Source organism: Brachionichthys hirsutus, chromosome 23, assembly GCF_040956055.1.
Source record: "Brachionichthys hirsutus isolate HB-005 chromosome 23, CSIRO-AGI_Bhir_v1, whole genome shotgun sequence".
NCBI classification, from domain to species: domain Eukaryota; kingdom Metazoa; phylum Chordata; class Actinopteri; order Lophiiformes; family Brachionichthyidae; genus Brachionichthys; species Brachionichthys hirsutus.
Window position 1 is genome coordinate 3951150 of NC_090919.1, and position 19937 is coordinate 3971086.

General features: G+C 45.3%; 1 protein-coding gene across 1 annotated transcript in view; it reads left to right on the plus strand.

Moving 5' to 3' along the window:
- The window catches only part of exoc6b (exocyst complex component 6B), a 58279-nt gene that overhangs the window by 32856 nt on the left and 5486 nt on the right, over positions 1–19937 (plus strand). Inside the window, exons 19-20 of the mRNA XM_068755591.1 lie at positions 2060–2201; positions 5534–5607. Coding sequence (XP_068611692.1) covers positions 2060–2201; positions 5534–5607 — 216 coding nt within the window. The remainder of the gene's footprint in view (positions 1–2059; positions 2202–5533; positions 5608–19937) is intronic.

Consider the following 19937-nt stretch of genomic DNA (forward strand, 5'->3'; position numbering starts at 1 on the left):
GGTTATTACAGTCTGCCTGGAGAACAAAGAGAGGAAATTATATTTAAGTATGCCATTTAGATTAAAAAAAAAATACTTGATTGAATTATTTGTGATGAAATCCAATACTGTCAACTAATGTATCTAATAATGGGGCTTTTAAATTTACAATCTCAGTTCATTTTTTTATTACATTTCCTGGATATGGGTAAGCCAGGAACCAGAGAAACTCAAGAGTCTGGCGGTTTAATTCACTAATTTCTTTCCTTAAGCTTGTGGTTTCTTTCCTCCCACTGTACTGAAAGGATCTTGAAGAAAAACCAGGGTTTAAAAGATGTGATAAGATAGGAATTGAGCGGCGGTTCCTGCTTTTTGTTTCTATGGTGGGCATGCTCTGTCAGCACGCTAAAGACTCCGTGAGTCTTTATCAGCCGCTGAACCCAGAAATTGAGTCTTTAAGAAGACAAAAGTTGATGCAGGCAGAAGATCCTGACACTGTGTGCAGCGGATATTTGCCATTTGGACTTAGGGATGTGAGGCACGGCTGGGATTTATATATATTTTACCATTTTCATCGTCATTATTATAATGTTGTTATTATGTCTTAATCGTCTCCGGATTTGAGCATTTTCTGGATTTTATTATCTTATCAGGGATTGTAGTTGCGACGTCTCCCTGCAACCTTTTCTGACCGTACTTCTATGGACTTGAGTCTGCTGTTCTCAGAATAAGGCCCAGTCCCAAAAAAATATTTTACCAGAACGGTAGCCATCTTTCATTTCAAGTTTAATGTTACCGCTTCCATTGGGAGAGTTATGAAAGGTCATTTCCAGAGAAAGTTCCCCTTCTCTTTAACTGTTAATGTTGATGCTGGAATTTATTTCTGGGGGCTATTTAAACCAAAATGAGAGAATTGACACAATTCAAGCCACTGAACACACAATCACTGTGAGATAATGGCGTTTAAAAACAGCCACACTCAGTAATCAGAGCTGCATAAACACTCAGAGTAGTTATGTGATTATAACAGATTTACACCAACACCTAAAGCTAAACATTAAACACAATCATGCATGTGTGTGTCTGTCTCGCTGTGATTAATGAGGGTACTTAAATGTGCCGGTCTGGTGTGTGTTAATTACCTAAAGATGTGTTTGTGTCGGCCGGACGCATCGAGGTCCCGTCAGCAGAACATGCCCCCTCCGTTCATTCCTCTGCTCCTGATTTCATCGGAGGAGCACAAATCAACGTTGTTCTTTTATTCTTACAAGGACCTTGATTTCGTTTTGTGCTACTTTGTCAATGGATTTCTGGAAAAATGAAACGGAATGAATGTGGAAGTGAAATTGAGATTTTTCTTTCTTTCTTCATGATGAGGAGGAAATGAAAATGATTTTTTTTTTTGTTCTTTGTTTTTTTTTCCTGCACATCTAAGTTGAACTTTAAACAAGATTAACCTCGTTTTTTAGTTTGTTTCCTTTGTCGCCTCTTTGATTCATGCTGTTGGAATGCAGATGTCAAGGGCAAAATGGAGGTCAGGCCTGGCTGCTGAGAACACACACACACACACACACACAGGATTAAAGTGACACAAACACATGTTTTGGTTTTTGTATTAATGTGTTGTCATGTGCTTCCTCATCCGCTGCTTTTATTCTTATTATGGTACTTCATCATTCTGACTGCACCTGAATGCAGCAGTGTGTGTGTGTGTAATGAAATGCACAATAACTCATCTGATTACCATTCTGCATTCATGTCTTGATGTTTGTTGTGTGTGTGTTTCAGTGGTGTGTTGTTAGAGAGGATGAGGGATTTCATTACTTGGTCTTTTTTTTTTTTCTTCATGTTAACTAAATCAAAACTAGAAAAGCACTCAGAGAGCGCAGACCTCCGCCAAGCAGCTCATTCCCCTCCTAATTGGAGGGGGATCCACATGGTGCTCTGGATCATCATCAAAAGGTTCCAAATTGTTGATGCGTAACAGGAAATGAGAGGAACCTGTGCTTTATAGGGATTTCAGTGTGATACAAAATACGCAGACGCCACTTCATCTTTTTCTTCTTCTTCCATCTCTCAGGGTAAAGTTGCCCAGACAGCCTGCATGTCGGCCTGCAAACACATCGCCACCTCCCTGATGCAGCTCCTGCTCGACCCGGAGGTCAGACAGATCGCAATGGGCGCGCTGCATCAGCTCTACACCGATGTAAAGGAATGCGAGCGTGAGTGTCGACAGTAACAGCGATTGGGTTTTCCTCCCCTTCAGTCCCATCAGTGTCTTATTTACTCTTAATTTCACTCGCCCTTCCTGTTTTCTGTTCTCCTTTCCTCCAAACCTTCCTCTCAAGCCTTTACAGCAGCGCGTCGTGTCGGGTGACGCCTCGCCGACATTCGTCAAACACTTTTTCACTTTCTGCGCCAAATAGGCTTCACTCAAAACGACATTACTAACGCGGTGCAGTTTGCATTTGAAAGCACAGGGGGTGCTATGGATCAACCGGTCATTTAGTTCGGGGGGGGGTCTCTTGGGAGCTTCGTTGGTGTTCATCAGTGTGTTCAGTTATTTGTTCAATGGCTCCATGCAAGTTTCTAAAGCCAGTGACTAGCAATTATACTCAATAATAAGCCAAGTGTATTATATTTGAGGCACTTGGTCTTTTAGGATTTTGAGTGCTACATAATAAATGTTGTTTTTCTTTTCAAGATAAATTAATTCTAATAATTAACTAATTCTAATGTTTGGCCTGATGGTGGCGCTAAAAGACAGGTCGCGATCTCATTATCAATAAACAAAAGCAATAAAAAACGTGCTCAACAATTTTCTGTAAATAATTTTCTTGAGGAAACGATTACCGGGGTCAGGTTGACCCCCAAGGATAAAATGTGTTAGTAATATTTGAGAATAATAGGAGGGTTAATTCTTTCCTCCCTTTTCTGTCTCCTGTCTTTTTAAATTCTCCCAACTTCTCCATCTTTTAGTCCCCGCGTTCCTCCTCCCCAGCCTTGTTTTCAAAGACCCTGAGATAAAGAAAGGGGGGTGGGGGCGGGGGGGGCACGTTTAAAAAAAATAGATATATATTCTTGATCAAGGTTCTTAGAGTCACAGCCCAGCCCACACTGCGTGTTATTTAGGCATGTTTGTGCCATGATGAGGGGTGACATGCGTGGACGGGTTAGGGGGGTTAGAGTTGCTTATGCAGAGCAGACGGAGGCTCTCAGAAACACTTGTAGGGATGAGATGGGATACAGTAGATGGATGGATATAACTGGAAAAGGAAAGGAGATGATTATTATAAAGGGGGGGGGGGGTGTGGAGAGAGAAACTAAAAAACAGAGGGATGAGGAACGGATTAGATTAAATGGGAATGGGAAAATGATGAATGAAAGATGGATAGAGTCAGAAATAGAAAGAATATGAGACAACGACAAGGACTGGAATGAAAAGTGCGAATTGCATAGATAGATTAAAAAAAAAAAAGGTCAAACCAGAAATGAAGTTATTCTGTTCTCACCCGATGACGAGCGGAAAGTCGAGTCCTATTTCTATGCATCAAAACATTCCTCAGGCTTTCCGGGAAATGTATGCTGCAGTTTTCAGTTAACTGATAATAACAAATAAAAAAAAAACTTTATTGACAGCCTCTATTAGCGGAATTGTTCACTACAGCCACTAAGCTAAAAGCTTAACCTGTCTGAGTAAGGTGTAGAAGCTCAAACGGTTGTGCCTGCAGTGCCGTCTCAGCATATTTCAGTACACCTATGAAGTTGGACCTTTTGATCCAACATAAACGTGTTCTGAAGCTTCAGCAGGAAAAAAGAAAAAAAATGTCCTAGAGGAATGCTGTAACATTTAGTATGAATCTTTTGTGACTTCCCTTTAAAGGGAACAGATTGAAGGATGGAATGAGGGATTAAAGGACTTGGGGAAATAGTTTCTCAGGTTTTTTTTAGGTCTTGAAGTTGTAAAGAGCCGTCGGTTGAGTTTGTGAAGGGTGAAATGAGAAGCAGAGCGAGAGAGGAGTAAAAGAACAGTGGTTTCACGAACAATGATGTGGGCAAGAATGAAAAATGGATGAAAGGAAAACAGTCGCTGTGAAAGAAGGGATGAATAAAAGAATATCAATCAAGGATGTCATGAAAAAATGACAACATGAAAAATGGTGGATAATAGATGAAGGAGATTAAAAATGATAAAAGAGGAATGTGGATAAAAAAAAACTGCAGGAGTCTGTTTTAAGGAAGTGAATTGAGAGGGGATTAAATCGGGGGGGGGGGGGGGGGATAAGGGAACAAGACTGATGAAAGAGGTTGAAGAGCAAAGGGGGCAGAGGAAATGGGATTAAATGAGAACTTGTGAAATAAAAATAAAACAAATGCAGAGAACAAAATTCATGGATGAGAGGAAGGATTAAACCAAATTTAACGGCGAGTCTGAAAGGAGGAGGAAGTGAAGGAGAATTGGAGATTAAGAAAGAGGGACCATTTCAGGATGATTACAGATTGAAAGAAAGACAGGTGCAGAAGGAAATAAACGTGGTCGCTGGTTAGCAAGCAGGGAAAAGATGCGAGGATGAGGTGAAGAAAGTAAAACTAGAGTTAGAGTTGCAGCCATTATATTCAGTACTTTGTCTAAACATGTCACCAATAATACAAAAGAAGGTTTCGTTCCATTTGAGTGGACGTAAAAAAAAAAACAACTTTAATTTTACCTGCCTTTCTTTCAAATATTAGTTAACCAGAATGATAAAAATGGCAGAGCAGGAAAATAAAGATCTGTGGAGAACTGGTTCAGGTTAAAGAGGTTAACGTTCGCTGGTAGACATCAGAGCTTTGGTTAGCTTAGCTTCAGAGTTCAGCGTCTGTGTGTGTGTGTCTCATGAAGATGGCAGGCATGTAATCAGTGCTGCAGTGTATATTCCTGTGTGTGTGAGAGAGAGAGAGAGAAAGAGAGAGAGTATGTCCCAAGGTAAAGAAAAAAAAAAAAAAGATTAGCGACAGGCTTTCTTTCTTTCTCCTCCCGGCACTCCGCCTTTTCTTTCGTTCCCTCGCTCAGAATACCAGTCGGCTTGTTTACGGGAGCCAACTGATGCCAGGACCCCAGCTCACACTCCGTACGACCCCGACACTCATTCGCAAACACACACGCACACACACACGCATGCACACGCACACAGAGGCATCGCCCTGGGTTCAAAATCCAACAGACCTCAACTGTTCACAAACATGCAGGCGAAGCCCCGAACCAGCAACAAATAAACACGCACACACACACACACACACACACGCCATTGGACGACCAACTGTCACACGCTCTTTCTCTTTTCCAACCAGCCCGCCGACATGACTCTGACACCCTGCCCCCCCATTATCCTTTCTCCTCCCCCCCCCTCCTCCCCAGGCTGTCATTTGTCTGCCAATCTATCCTGATGCATAGCGAATCCGACCAGGTCTTTTATTATTCCGTTTTTCACCCTCTTTTTTCCTGCTCCTCCTCTCTTCCCTCTCTCCGGGGGTGGATTGTGGGGGGGGGGGGCGGGTTTGTATTTTCCCACAGGTTTTGCCAGAGCCGGCCCGGTCGCAGGCTTCCAGGGTGACACGTTGCTTCTGGCCTTCAGTGACTTGAGACAAGTAGGTCTTTGTCTCCGTCGTGGTCCTCTCTCCCTCGTTTTCTGTTTTGTCTCTGCTATCTTTTTTTTCTACCTCCCCCCCCCCCGCCTTTTTTTTTCATCCTTCCTCCCTCACGCCCCCCAGTCGTCATCCTCCTTCAGTGGTGTCTCCGCCTTGTCTTCCTCCTTCATTTGGTTTTCTGATTTTTGTTGTTTTGTGCTTCACCCTTTAACAACAACCCCCCACCCCCCATACTATGTTCTTTTCATCTTTGTTGCCCAACTTCCATCCCTTTGTCTCCCGATATTCCAATATTCCCACAGACTTTCTCCCGTCTACGTTGTATCTGCAGACGAATGCGAGGCCCTTGAGGTTAGGCGACTAATGTCCCTAAACTGTAGAAAAAAAGTAAACGTTTACAAAATATGAATGAAAATATCCATCATTTACACTCATGCAATTATGGAAATGGCTTCCAGACCAAGTCACAAAAAACATGCCACAGATATGTTACACATTTTTTCCATATAAAATAGATTTATTTCCATAGAAGATGATCCAGATTAAAAAAAGATGTACAATTTGAAAAATGCAACCCTAAAATGTTATTACATATTTAGTAATTATGAATATATAAACAAGTTTAATAAAGCATCACTTTCGACTTCAGGCGGGATCTTTTATCTGTGTAGATGATGAAGATCTGCTCCATCAGCTCATTGCGTCTCATTGTGGTTCTTTTCAAACGGCAACTCCAGACACGTATTCCCAGGTAAAGCTAGACAAATGGGGCAGATGTGGCTCAATTGGTAAAGTGGGCAGTAGGTCAGTGGTTCGAATCCCAGCTCTGACTGTCCACATGCCAAAGTGTCCTTGGGCAAGACACTGAAGCCCGCATTACTCCCAGCAGGGCCTTGCATGGCGTCTCGCCGTTTCCCAGAGTCCTGGGAAGAGGGACGGAACTGGACGCCTCCGCTGAGCGATGGAGAATCCGGGAGTGTGTTTGTGGATGCGTCACACTTTGACAAGCTTGTATGTGCTTAAAAAAAGTGCAAACTTGTGTTTGTTGTCGCTGTTGTCGAGTGTGTGTGTGTGTGTTGAGTGTAGTGATTCGGGAGAGACTTTGGTGTCTGTCATCATTGTGAATGTGTGAAACGGGGTGGAAGGAAGTGTGTATGACTTTTTGGCCGCAGTTTGTGTTTGTTGGCCATCTTTGCTGTGAAAGTTAGTAAAAAAAAGTGTGTGTGTGTGTGTGTGTGTGTGTGTCCGCCCGTCCGTCCGTCACAGTGAGTGTGTGAAACAGGGCGGAGATCGAGTCGAGGTTTGTGTGTCTGCCTGCCCATCATTGACGCGCGTGTTTCGTCCTTGTTGTTGAGTGTGTGAAAGTGGTTTGAAAGTGTGTGTGTGTGTGTGTGTGTGTGTGTGTGTGAGAGACAGCAGATGACGGATGGGCCGGCAGGACGAAGCAGGGGACGATGAATGAGGTGACAGACAGAGACGGATAGCCCTTTATCCCTCCATCACAATCCCTCTTTCTCTCTCCCTCTCTTCTCTTTCTCCGCCTGTCGGGATGATGCAGTGCCTCTTGTTCTCTCGCTTGGAGGAGGAGAAGGAACCGGGGGTGGGGGGGGGGAAAGATGGGGAGAAGGAGAAAAGAAGAAAAAAATTGCATTCATGTGGCATTGATGTTTACTTCAGCCCCTCCTCCCACCTTCTTCTCCACCCTTTTCCCTCCTTTGCTCCTGTTTTCTTGCCCCCCCCCCCCCCCCCCCCCCCCTTGTATCACACCTCCTATTGCTGATCAGTTGACTCCATCGCTCCTTTGTGGCGTTATTCAGCTTTCTCTACTCTTTTATTTCATTGTTTTTTTTTGGGGGGCCGTCATTCTTATTTCATCAAAAGAATTCCCGTCTCCCTGATACGACTGACTCTCAAACGTCGTGTCTGAGTTCGCTTCTTTTTTTTTTTTTTTTTTCGCCATAGATCGTCAGGTAGATTTTGCCCGTCCGCGTTTTTGTAGCTTTTGTGTGTATCTGTGAGTGTGACCTGATGCTTGAATGGCCGATAAATCACGCTGAAGGGGCCGTTTGTTGTGTGGTCGGGTCCCGGTGTTCTGGAGGGTTCCGGGGGTCCTGGGACAGGGGCGACACAGGAGTCCCCCCGCCCCCCCAGGACACACACAGATTCTTAGATGGGCATAAACAACACATTTACCAGTCTAAAAAAAAACACACACACACAACGGGTACAGATTCGAGAGCTGTGGCGTTTATGTTTTTTATGTTAATTGTGGTGTTTTAGCCGTTTTTACTTTCAAGCACGAATTAATAATTTAATATCTTTAATGTTTGGTGTCATTAGAAAAAAATGATCCTTACTGTTAAAAAAACAACAAAAAGAATCCTGCAGTTATTGTGTAACAGAGCAACCAGATGTGGGTGTAAACTTAACCCCCACCAGCTGTAGTCTTGTTTTAAACCTCGTATTTGGTGTAAATATCTGTTCAAAGCATCAGGAAAAAAAGAAGGAAGCATTAAATATCAGTGTTTGCTGGTTTGACTCTTTTTTTCCCCACACACACACACTTCCTGATCAATACCAAATTATTTACCGGTAATGCGATCGGAATGGTCACGTTTGGATTTTAACATAGTTTATTAAGTTCTTTTTTCTATTTGTCTTCTTTTTTTCTTGAAGAACTTAAACCTGCCGAACTCATTCCTCTGAAACTGTTCTGGGTTCAGTTTTATAGACGAGAATTTTAAAACAGTAGGGCTGTATCCATTTTTTCTGATGTCCGAACAGAAACCATATGTAGCTCGTAATAAACAAATGTAAATCCTGGGTCTGTGTCGTATTTCAACTGCAGGCAGTAGGATGTATTTATTTATTTATTTTTAAACAGGCCTCGAGAAGCTGGCGTGCTTCTGCATCGGGTCAGTGGAGGGCGATGCAAACGTAGGATGGAGATGTAGTGATTCTGTTGAAATCGTCACCTCTTGATAAAGGTAGCTCAAAAACAGCCGTTCTAATGCGTAAACAAGCTGAATATTTAACTTCGGCTGTGGCGACGCGACGTATCGACTGTAACGAGCGTATCCGTTGACACAGCAACTTTGTTCTGTTCTTTGTAATTGCTAAATAATTTGGTGCGTGTGGGAGCCTCCCCGGCCTGCTCCTCTCCACTGATCCTATCAATCCTCCTATATTTAGAACATTCAGAAGTCTTGTGGTTACTTCGAACCTTTGGCTGGCCCCCGTGTGTGTTGCGGCGTGGCGTCCCTCCAGAAAAACGCTCGCAACAGCAGAGCTCCACTCATCCCCGTCTCTTCTCGCTCGCGCGCCAGGCATTCTTGCTGCTTCGGCCCAGAAGAAGGCGGTTCTGGTCATTGATTGGTGCCTGTTCCGTTCCTTTGGTTAACCCACAGACTGTCAAATTTTATCCATTTATCATGTCATCTCTTTTCCTCTCCCTCCTTTTTTTTCTTGTCTTTCTCTTGCATCTATTAAAATCGCCGGTTTGTTGACCTTTAACCCTTTTTATTCTTTCTTTTCTGTCCTTTTTCATTTTCATCTCCCCCCCCCCCCCCCTTTCACCCATGTTTCTATTTCTCTATTTAGGCTTTTTATCTTTCTCCTACTTCTCCATCTTTCTTCTTGTCCTCCTTTCTATCTCTTATTTTTCTTCCATTTGTCGTTTTTTTTCCTTTCTATTCCTCGCCGTGATAAAATGAGGCGAGGGATGCAAGAATCAGCTCCGTCCATCTCTCTATCTATTTTGGTGGGATGAGTTTCTTGACCGTAACTCGATCGCAACAACAGAATCCGGACATGTCGTTGTGAAGATGTCAACACCGGTGCGCTCCGGGAACGAAATGTAATTCCGTCCTCTATCTGTTGCCCAGGCACGTCGTCACTCAGATGGCAGGAAATTCAACTCTATCCTACATTAACTGGACTGCATTGGTCGGAATAGTGCACACATACACACGCTACTCCCAACCGTTACCTCACAAGGCTTCCCTCTCCAAAAGCAACATGTCACGGCATGAAATCTGCTCCCCTTCTCCTTGACTCTGTGGGTCCAGATTGATCGGCGTAGCCGGTAGCGATTATCCAGTGACAGGATAGTAGACCCCCCCCCCCCCCCCCCGCCTTGCGTTTGTGTGTTTGGAGGTAATAGACAAGCAAAGGGATAAGATGAGGCCCAGTGGGGGGGGGGGGGGGGGGGATCTTCACCTCACCTCCTTGTAATGCAGACTAACGAGGGAGTGAGAGAAGGAGATGGTTGAAACCACATTTTCAGCATAGAGAAGTTCCGGCGATACTTAAAAATGCCCAATTCAACTTTTATATTTGTTGTTTTCTTTTCTTCTAAATATTGAGGAGTTTGAGTTCCGAAGGAAAGAGCGACACACCGGATTTGATTCTGTGAATCAGCATTTAATCAGCTTACTCTTTAGATAGAGATCACATGGCTGATATCAGGGGGAACACATTTTTTAATAATAATCATTTAACGGACGTATGAAAAATGAAGTCATTGTCATAATCCCAATAGTTAAAATAAAGGTGCAAGCAGTTCTTTCTTGAGGTTTTTGCCATCTGTTAGATTTCTGGCTGAGGAGAAAAACACTTTTTGTTTTTTTTTCTTCTGCCTGCTTGACCTGAAATCTTTACTCAGACCTGAGGATGAGGAATGTGGGGAAGGCAGAGAGGTGTTTTGCTCAGGAATGACACGATGTCAAAGGAATTGCTTTAAAAAAATGAAGGATGAGACAAGGAGTAGATGAGGATGGAGGCGGAAAGAGACAGATGAGGTCAGAGGGATGGACGGAAGACAGAAAAAGCTGCCAGTCACATTCCAGAAGGACCGGTCATAATGGGAGCGAGTGCGTCACTTAGATGGTGTGTGTGTGTGTGTGTGTGTGTGTGTGAGAGAGAGAGTGTGAGAGAGACAGTTGGCTTCAGGATGAGGACGAACTGTACACACGTGTCAGAGTTGATCTTTGACACGTCAACAGCGTCCCCTCAAATCGGACATTTGAGGGGACGAGCAGAGCGCGCAGGAACGGCACAGAGGGGACATCCGAAGAGAAAGGCGCAAATGAAGGAGAACGTTGATATGAAAGAGCGACTCGATGACGGGAGGCGATGGGAGCAGAAAGGGGGGAGCGTATTCTCAACTCTGCGCGAAGGAAAACGAGACATGAATGCGTGAAAGTGTTGATGGAGAGCTGCAAGAAAAAGCGAGGGATAGAAAGTGAAAGAGTGCAGTCGGGTGAAAGTGATGCGGCGGGTGAAACGGACGTACAGGGTGGTCTCACCCAGTCTCTCTACCCTTCTCTCTCTCTCTCCTCGGGAGGCTGACACTTCCCTTCATCCGTTTGACCGCTCACAGAAGGCAAAAGGGGGGGGGGGGGGGGGGTTGAATAGCGGAGGGGAGAGGGGTGAAAGAGCAGGAGAGGAGAAGAAGAAAGTCAGGCGAAGGGCGGATGAGCATCCGACGGGACATCTTAGATGCTCGCCCGCCGATCTATTCGAAGTCATGGGGAGAGAGTCGCTAACAAATGTAGCACAATCCAAACTATGGACACGTTTCCTCACAGTGAACAAAGCCGGAACCGCAAACGCGAAACCGCCGCGGACCGACGTCGACGCGCCGGTGTGTAACAGCCTGATGCCGCCCACGTCATGTTTGTCATGCAGCAAAAACGCGTTTCTTTTTTTTTTTTTACTCTCCATCCAAGCTTCATTCCTTCTTCTCCAGTATTCCGTGTCTTCCTCTTCCCGTTAAAGTGCGGCGTCATCGGGGCTGGATGCGACGCGCGGTGCGTCGGCCGCACAAAGCACAGGCATCTCAAATCAAAACGGGTGCAGTGTGAGGTCAGCGGGGGTAAGTATCGGTGACGGGGGGGTGGGGGGGGGGGTGCAAACTAACCGTCAAACCACCAAAACATGCTTATCTGATTGCTCACAAACACGACCCTCTGAAAGCTGCACACACACTCGCTCTTGTCTCTCCGTCTTCCTCCACATTTATAGGTGCATATTAGAGATTAAATGCTCCCAATACCCCCCCCCCCCTCCCCCCCTCAAGGTAACAGCAACACAATATCACTGCTCTAAATGTGTGTGTCCACATCTGCAGATTTATAAGTTCAAACTGTTATTTGTGTGGGAGAGGTCGGCGTGTGCGTGTCCTCGCCCCCCCCCCCCCCCCTCCCCGTCTCAACTTCCTGTCCCGTCTGTGGCCCGGGCCTTATCGGCGTGACGACAGGTCAGGCAGTGGTCACAGCAACAGTTACTGGTCAGCGACCTGAACGGACGAGGTAGGGGAGCTGCGTTTCGGTACTTCAGACCAATGGTCAAGTAGTGGTCAAGATTGGAGGGGGGCCCTGGGCGGGGGGGTCCAAAGCTCATTTTTATCGCTGGATCCGACCTAAGAGGAACATGAACCGCTTAGATTCATAAAAGACCGTTATAGGTGAACACGCTCATGTTTCAAAGCCGCTGTGTGATTGCTGTTGGTCCTATTTATTTTTCACACACACACATACAGTGACCGTGTGATGACCGGGTCAGGTCATTGTTCTGTGTTATCAGTCATGACCTCTCTGTCAGTCTCCCCGATATGGCCGGCATCTACACCCCTTCCTGTGTGTGTGTGTGTGCGCGGTCACTCCATGGTCAAACCAAAAAAGTCAAACCCCTTAAAACGCACTCGCCTTTCGACCCTTTCCTGTTTTGTGGTTTGTTAAGAGACGTTACTGGGAGATGTTTTATTTCAAGCTCGAGTGTTTAACCTCACAGCTTCTCATTTTTCTAAAAAAAAAAAAAAAAGCTAATTATTTTTTTGGGGCCAGTAATTTAATAATTATTGCTTAAAGAGACATTTGGGACCAGAGAAGTATTTGAAAGGTTTGTGAAGTTGGCCAACCAAAGAAATATATTTTCCCCTTCTACACAGAATGGAATGGGATTAAATATATTGGATAATGAATGAAACAGATTAATGCTTGCAGTAAACTGTGGAGTGGCAGACTGGGGGTGGTTTCTAGCTGCGGGTTACAAAATGAACTCCCGTCCTGGAATTGACCTCTAAAATGTGTCTGGACCCGAATTGACTTAAAAAAAAAAAAAAAAGTGGCCGAGGCCAAATTGACCTTTTTTAAAAAGTGCTTGGGTCCAAATTGAGCTCGGAGCGGAGCTAAAAGCTGCTGTTTTTCTAGCCCTGTTTGTTTTGGAGTATTCCGTCTTTATTTGCTTTATCAGCGCACAGAGCAGCTCCCAGCAGGCCCCTCTGACTTCAGCCTGCACTCGTTTATCGTCTCTCTGTTTCTCACTCACCCGCTCTTCCTCCTCCGTAACATCTAGTTACCCTCCGCCTGACCTCCTTTACTCACTCCTTTCCCTTTCTCCTTGCAGTCCTGTAATATTTCCCCAGTCATTCTTTTAGGGTTCTCTTTCTTCCTTTCTCTCTCTCTCTCTCTCTCTCCATCTGCGTAGTGTCTAATTGACAGCAGAGACCCCTGGTTGAACCACTAGCGCTCTTCTCTCAGTTTTATTTTTCCATGCTCCTTCCATTTCAGCCCTGTCACAGGGGTAGCACAACTTCTCTGTCCCTGCAGCAAGGGGGAGAAAGGAGACAAAACCAGGAGGAGAACATTGGGTGCAGATGGTAAATTAGAGGGGGGGTAAACAAGTCGCTATGCAGCCATCGTCACAAATGTTCTCTGTGTTGCAACGAACAATTATTTTCACTATCAAGCCAAAGGCAGCAAACTCAGTAGCAGAATATAAACATTTATTTCTTCATGGGATTTGAACTGACCTGCAGCCTAAATAAAGATGTCTGTATCTGTCTCTCTATCACTCGCTCCCTCTTTTGTTTTTGACTCTCCTCCTACCTGTCCTTGTCTCTCTTTCTCAACCCCAACCGGTCAAGACAGACGGCTGCCCCACTATGAGTTGAGTCTTAGGTTCTGTCCAAGGTTTCTGCCTGTTAGAGGGAAGTTTTTCCTTGCTCTTGTGGGACAAGTTGGTCTCTCCCTGCTCCGCCTGTAAAGTGCCTTGAGATAACTTTTCTGTTATGATCTGGCGCTTTACAAAAGAAAAAAAAAATAGAATAGAATTTAATTGAATTTGCCCCCTGTGCTATCATAACTTCACCATTTATCTGCCTACAGCATTTTGTTGAGGAGGGTGTCAAATACAAAGACTATTGCCCCCCCAAGGAGTTCACCTTGAAAATCTTTACTTTCTAAGGTGATTGCGTCTAAATGGAATAAGCAGCCGGGTTATGCTGATGTTTTAATCCAGGCAATTAGGGATTAAGTAAATCTGTCCCATTGGACAATATATTTAGTCAAAAGTGATACTACCCAATTGAAATGATGTACTTTCCTCAGAACCATTACCAAATGGAACGATCTCTTTGAGACACTTGGGTGCTGATGCCCTTTTGGTATTGCAACATCTTCGCTTTAACCTCGTGGATTGTCTTGGATGCGTTGGATCAAATATGTTTCGAGCACTTTAAAGATGTTTTTTTAAAAATGTATTATTTTTTAAAACTTCCTTTAAACTTATATCACCGCTGTACGGCGAGCCGTTTGACTGCCTCCTTCATTGGAATTCAGCTTCCTTAAATGCCTTGAGGTCGCTTCTGTGGCGCTGCTCTGCATCTGAACCCTGACCCCCTCTGTGTCGGTGGGGGGGGGGCGACAACAACACAAAAGCTGACTTTGCCTACAGGGAGCGATAAAGCATCACGATGTTATCTTTTCACTTCTGTATTTAATTTACCCCGGCACGTGACGGGCAGCCGACCCGCTGTGGATTACGGTGCGGTACGTTCGCCGTTGAAGCATCACTAGAGGTTGTGCTGTGCTGCAAGGCAGATGTACAAAGATACACAAAGCTTTTGGTTTTAATTTACTTTTTTGGGGGGGGGGCCTCCTGTAAGAAGAAGGGGAAAATTCATCCTCTGTAGCGATAACATCCAAACGTTGTACCTCATTCCATTCATAGTTCAAGATGGAGCGATGCTCGTTCAAGCTGCGGGGTGTGCAGGTTCGTGTGTTGTGGGTTTCGGCCCCCATCATCCATTCAGATTGTGAAGTTGAAAACAAATGTTTGGGATTAAATAAAAGGCAGGGAAGATTAAGGAGACGGTCAGAGAACATGAATGTTTGTTGTTTGGTTAGAGCTGAAGTAAAAACGTTGCCTGATAACCTCCAAATGGGAATTTTCACCCCCCCTGCGTTCAGAGTCAATTTTGAGGGTTAAGTGTTAAAATCCTTTCTTCCATTGAAGTTCTAATGAGACGGATGTCTTATTTTGAGCTAGGCTTTCTCTCATTGAATTGGGATCCTTTTAATTTATCACTGAGGACATCAAACGTTCTTGGATTGCAGTTGGCGACGTGAGGATTTTGGAGTTGGCTGCAATGATTTTGGAGTCTTTCGGCTTGGCTTGGCTGCGGTCTCCCATCTTTGATCGTAAACAAAGTCTTGAAGACCATTTCTTGCCTTTCCTTCAACCTTTGTCCTGGGATGCCTGTATAGTTCCTGACAGGCACATGCCAAAAGAATCTGCCTATGAGAAGAGGTCTGTGACCTTTCAAACCTAAATGGTGAAGATGAATAGGGGAGGAACAGATATGGGGGGGGGCGGGGGGGGGGGGTTGAGAGATGATGGACACGCGTTGCTTTTAGTGAACTCTCATCTGACAGCGATGACCATGCTGATGGACTGCTGTCAGGATGCTCCTTTCTTCCTCTGCAGACATTGTCCTCTTGTCTTTTGCAGCCCTCAACATGCCGGACGTCAAGAGTAGAGGCTTGATTGACAGGCGTGTCCTTTGTGTTTTCCGGCGGTGACCTTTGAACTCAAATGTGGATTTAGTCATGGGATTTGAGGGAAGGAAGGACGGGGATGACTGGGACGGCAGACAGGTGTCAGTAGTTAGATAAAGACAATCTCCGTTTCGTAGAGGGATCCTTCTCTTGAAAGCTTTTCACTCTGCTGTCAGCTTAGTCGTTTTTGGGTTCCGCTGTTCTGTCTCTAAAGAACTTTTTTTTTTTTTGTTTGAAATAAGGAAACGGTTGCCATCATGGCCGGGACGCCCTGAAGAGGAAAGCTCAGAAAAGTGCATTAGACCAAATGGATGGATGATTGATGGATAAGTGGAAGGTGGGTTTTTGGAAGAGGACGGAACGCAGAGGTGGACGGGTGCCAAAATGGCTGCTGCTCTTGATAAAAGTGAAATCCACTTTCGCTGCTTTTAGTGACCTTTGACCCCCTCTTGTCTGTCAGCCGTAAGAGGCGATTGACAGCTGAGTGAATGGAGGGAGGAGAACAGGAGCAGAGGAAGGAAAGAGTGGACACTAGGCAGTTGAAGAGTTCCTGTAAATGCTAAATGATCGTCGGTTCAGTGTTTGCGCCAAACATTACATAATTACAAGTGTGTGTGTGTGTGTGTGTTGAGTGTAAACATGATGAATTCTGGGTAACCTGAAAGTCGGCCATTAGGAATAAGAAGAAAATCCCCAACGGTACCAAACTAATAAATCTTCCCCACAGCTGGAATACCTATTAGCTAACTGTCTGCTAAACACTGGGGGGGGGAGATTAGGTCTTAAAGGAGGCGTAAAGTTACACAAAAATTGTCCCGGAAAGTAGAAAAATAGGAGAATGAGAAAGGGGAGGTGAAAATCAGGAGAAAGCTAGTTCACAAAAAAAACACCTGGTGATGGGAGGAACATAAAGAAGGGATGAACGAAAGATGGAGAGAGGAGGAATAAGAGTGAGGAAAGAGCGGTAGATGGTAAATGAAGAGAGGATAGAGATGTAAAGGAGGAAGAAGAAGAGGCAGATGGTGCAAGTGAGGAGGAAGGGAGAAAAGGACAGATGAGCAACGGGTAAGAGAACACGAAAAGGAGGGTGAGGAAAACGAGAAAAGATGGAAGTCGGAGGAAAAGAGGAAGGAACTAAAGGAGTGATTGGCCATTTAGAGGGGAGAAAGAGAAAAGGGGGATGCAAGAAAGTAACACAAAGAGAAGGAGGGATGGATGGGGGGAGGAAAGGAGGGAGGGAGGCCCATTAGCGGAGGAGAAATGAGAGAAAACACTGAAGAAATGTGAGGGCAACACGTCACTTTGTTTTTCTGCTCGCCGCCCCCCCCCCCCCCCCCCCAGAAGAATAAGAGGAAGCAATCATCAGTGTGTGAGTGAGGAGACAGGAGCGATAGCGGGGGAGGTCATGGCGAGGTGAGAGAGGGGGAGCGAGACGGAGAGAGAAGTTCAGCGAGAGGTGAAGAGAGAGACCTGCCGGTTTCTGTGTGTGTGTTTAGGGTGAATCTGGGGTCAGGTGTGTGTGTGTGTTTGGGGCTCTCTCTTTTTTGGAAGATGCACTCTCTCCCTTTTTTCTCCTCCTCCTCCTCCATTTTCATCAGTCTTATCTGCCCCCCCCCCCCCCCCCCCCCCCTCCTGTCCTCCCTTCTTTTTGCACTTCTACTTTTACCCTCTCTGCTTCAACCCAACTTACCTACTGACCTCAAGTTCACCCAAAACTCCTTCTGCTCCTCCTCCTTTCACCCGACTTGTCCTCCTCCGTCTTCTCTCCTCTTTACACACAATGTTCTGCTCATCGCTGCCCCCCCCCCCTTCTCTTACCTTTTTTTCCTCCGCCACTTATCTGCTATCGCCGTCTCTTCACCGCTCTTCCTCCACCTTTCTCCCCTCTTCTCATCTTTTTTCTCTCATCTTCTCCTCCTCTGCCCAGCGTCAACCTGCCGTTTCTGTTTTTCCTCTCCTCATTTGCTTTCCATTCATTCATCACTCCATCCACGTTTTCTCACATTTTCTCTTCTGTCATTCCTTTAGCTTTTCTGCTCTCCTTTGCTTTGTTTCCTCCCTCACCTCCTCTCTTCTTGTTCTCCTTTTACTCCTCTGTATCCATCGCCTCTTCATCTGCTCCCTTTTCTTCATTTTCCTCCTGCTGTGCACTTTCTGCCTTTTCTTCTTTCATGCGTCAACCTTTCTTCTTTACCTCTTCATCTCGCCATCATTTCGCTGCCAGTGAGGCAGAAAGAAAGAATTCATCTCTTCCCGCTCGTGTTTCCTCCGTTGCCTCCATCCCTTCATCCCTCCTATTCTCCTCCTCCTCCTCTTCTATCATCACAGAGACAGCTTCGGCGTTCATCGTTATGCTTCTTCCTCGTATTGAACACACCGTCGCGGGTCTTCCTAATCAGCTGATTGGTTTGTGCGCATGCGCTCGCAGCCGGATGACGCTTCATGCAGCTGCCGTTATTCGCGTGTACCTGATTACGTGTCTGTAAGATTAGCAGGTCAAACCTCGGCCGTGCGAGGGTGAGCTCGGGGACAAACCTGGAGAGAGAGAGAGAGGGAGAGAGAGAGAGACGGATGAATACAGAAGTGAAAGGACCAGAGGGAGGAAGGGAAGTGTGGGGAAGGAGGAGGGAGGAAAAGATCAGGATGTCCAAACAGCCGTTTGTCTTGTAGTCTCGCTCCGAAGCCAGATAATAGAGGAAGCATCCGTTTTAATAACTCTAAAATACGCTTCCTGTTTTCACAAACAGGAAGCGTATTTACATTAATGTAACCTCGTTATCATTACTGTAAATCCAGGACTGGTGCTGGAGGTCATTCTGGTTTTCTGTGCTTTCCTGGCCGATCTCATGAATTAAAAGACACATTCATGTCCTTTATGTGCTGAAATATGATAATAAATCGGTCGTGGTGAGTCTAAAAGTTCCGTCATTCCACTCCTTCAGGAGAATTGTTACTTTTGGACCGCATGCGGAAAAGCGTAGAAGAAGAATTCTGCTCATTTGTCTGCAAAGAACACGAATATCTAGTTATTAATATATTAATACTTCAATCCAGCCAAATGTTTCCAGTTACTGCCGTGATTTTATTAAGGGTTTCAAGAAAACTACTGCAGAACAAATGTCATCGTCTAGACAACGATGGATGAAAATGGCTGCGTACCTTCTTGTCATGCGAGGCATATTTTTATGATCGAGTGTCACGAGAAAATATCTGTTTCCAGTTTCAGTGTTCAAGTGTCCCACATTCATGAAGGGCTCTCCCGAATCACTGGGAATCAAGACTCTACTTTTAAAATCCATCAGCTGCAGAACTGCGCATCCTTCTTTTACACCGTCCTCTATCGCCCAACACTCATCTATCCATCTTCCTTTCCCCCCTTCGCTCTCTCTTTCTGCGCCGTTATCCATTTTTCTCTGCTTGTGTCTCTTCCCATCTTTTGCTCCGTTCACATTTGCTGCCCCACATGTGGTTTTGCTCTCCATCCTCTATACTCCCCCCCCCCCTCCCCCCCCCCCGTTTTTCTCTCATCCCTCGCTCACATATGGTTTCTCTCTATGGGTCTGTGTGTGTTTGGTGTTACCCAGAGTTCACTGGGGCTCCCTGCTCCTATGTGAGTTTTGCAGACTAGAGATAGAGAGTGCGTGTCTGCAGGCACACGGTTGGCCTGCCTGGGCCTGTTTGTGTGTTAGGTGGAGTTCAGCAGGGCAGCAGCAGGTTATGCAACAGTTTCAATTAGGGGTCACGCCGAGGAAGACTCCCCCTCCTCCTCCTCCTCCTCCTCCTCCAATCTTGGCCACCTTTTCTGCAGCCGTCCCTCCTTTGCCCCTCCACTCTTTTCTTTTTCCCTCCCTGTTACATTTGTGTTTGTTTATAACGCCGCCCAAGGAGGTTATGTTTTCTTTCACCCGCGTCTGTTTTTCTTTTTTGCTCGATGGCACAAAGTTTACTCAGCAGTTTCAAACCAAATTTCACAAACCATCGTGAAGACGGTTGGATGAGGCACAAATCCGTCTTTGGTGGGTGTAGATCTGGCTTCTTTATTTTTGCTTGAACATTAGGTGCATTTACATGGTCACATTTAATCAGATTAAAAGCCTGATCGGAATAAAAATGCATCATGTACACACCCAACTCGGATTAGTCTGACCCGATCAAGCTCAATACGATCAAGATTCTATCCCGATCGAGAGGGATGGTTTATACATGCATGAAAACACTTGTTCCGATGTTTCGGTACAAACCATCCCGCCATTACTGCGCATGTTTGGACGTCAGCTATACGCACTTTTGCTATTCCCGGAAGCTAGTTGAAGCAGAAATGCACGGAGCGATGATTTGTTTACAACGGAAGTCGCTACGGCTTCTTCTTCTACTATTTCCGGTATATTTGTTATAAATTGTCAAAATGTCAAAATATTTTTTTTCCGATCCAAAGTGTGACGCATGAACACGCAAGTCCTAATCGGATCAATCTTTTTCTGGTCCATGAAC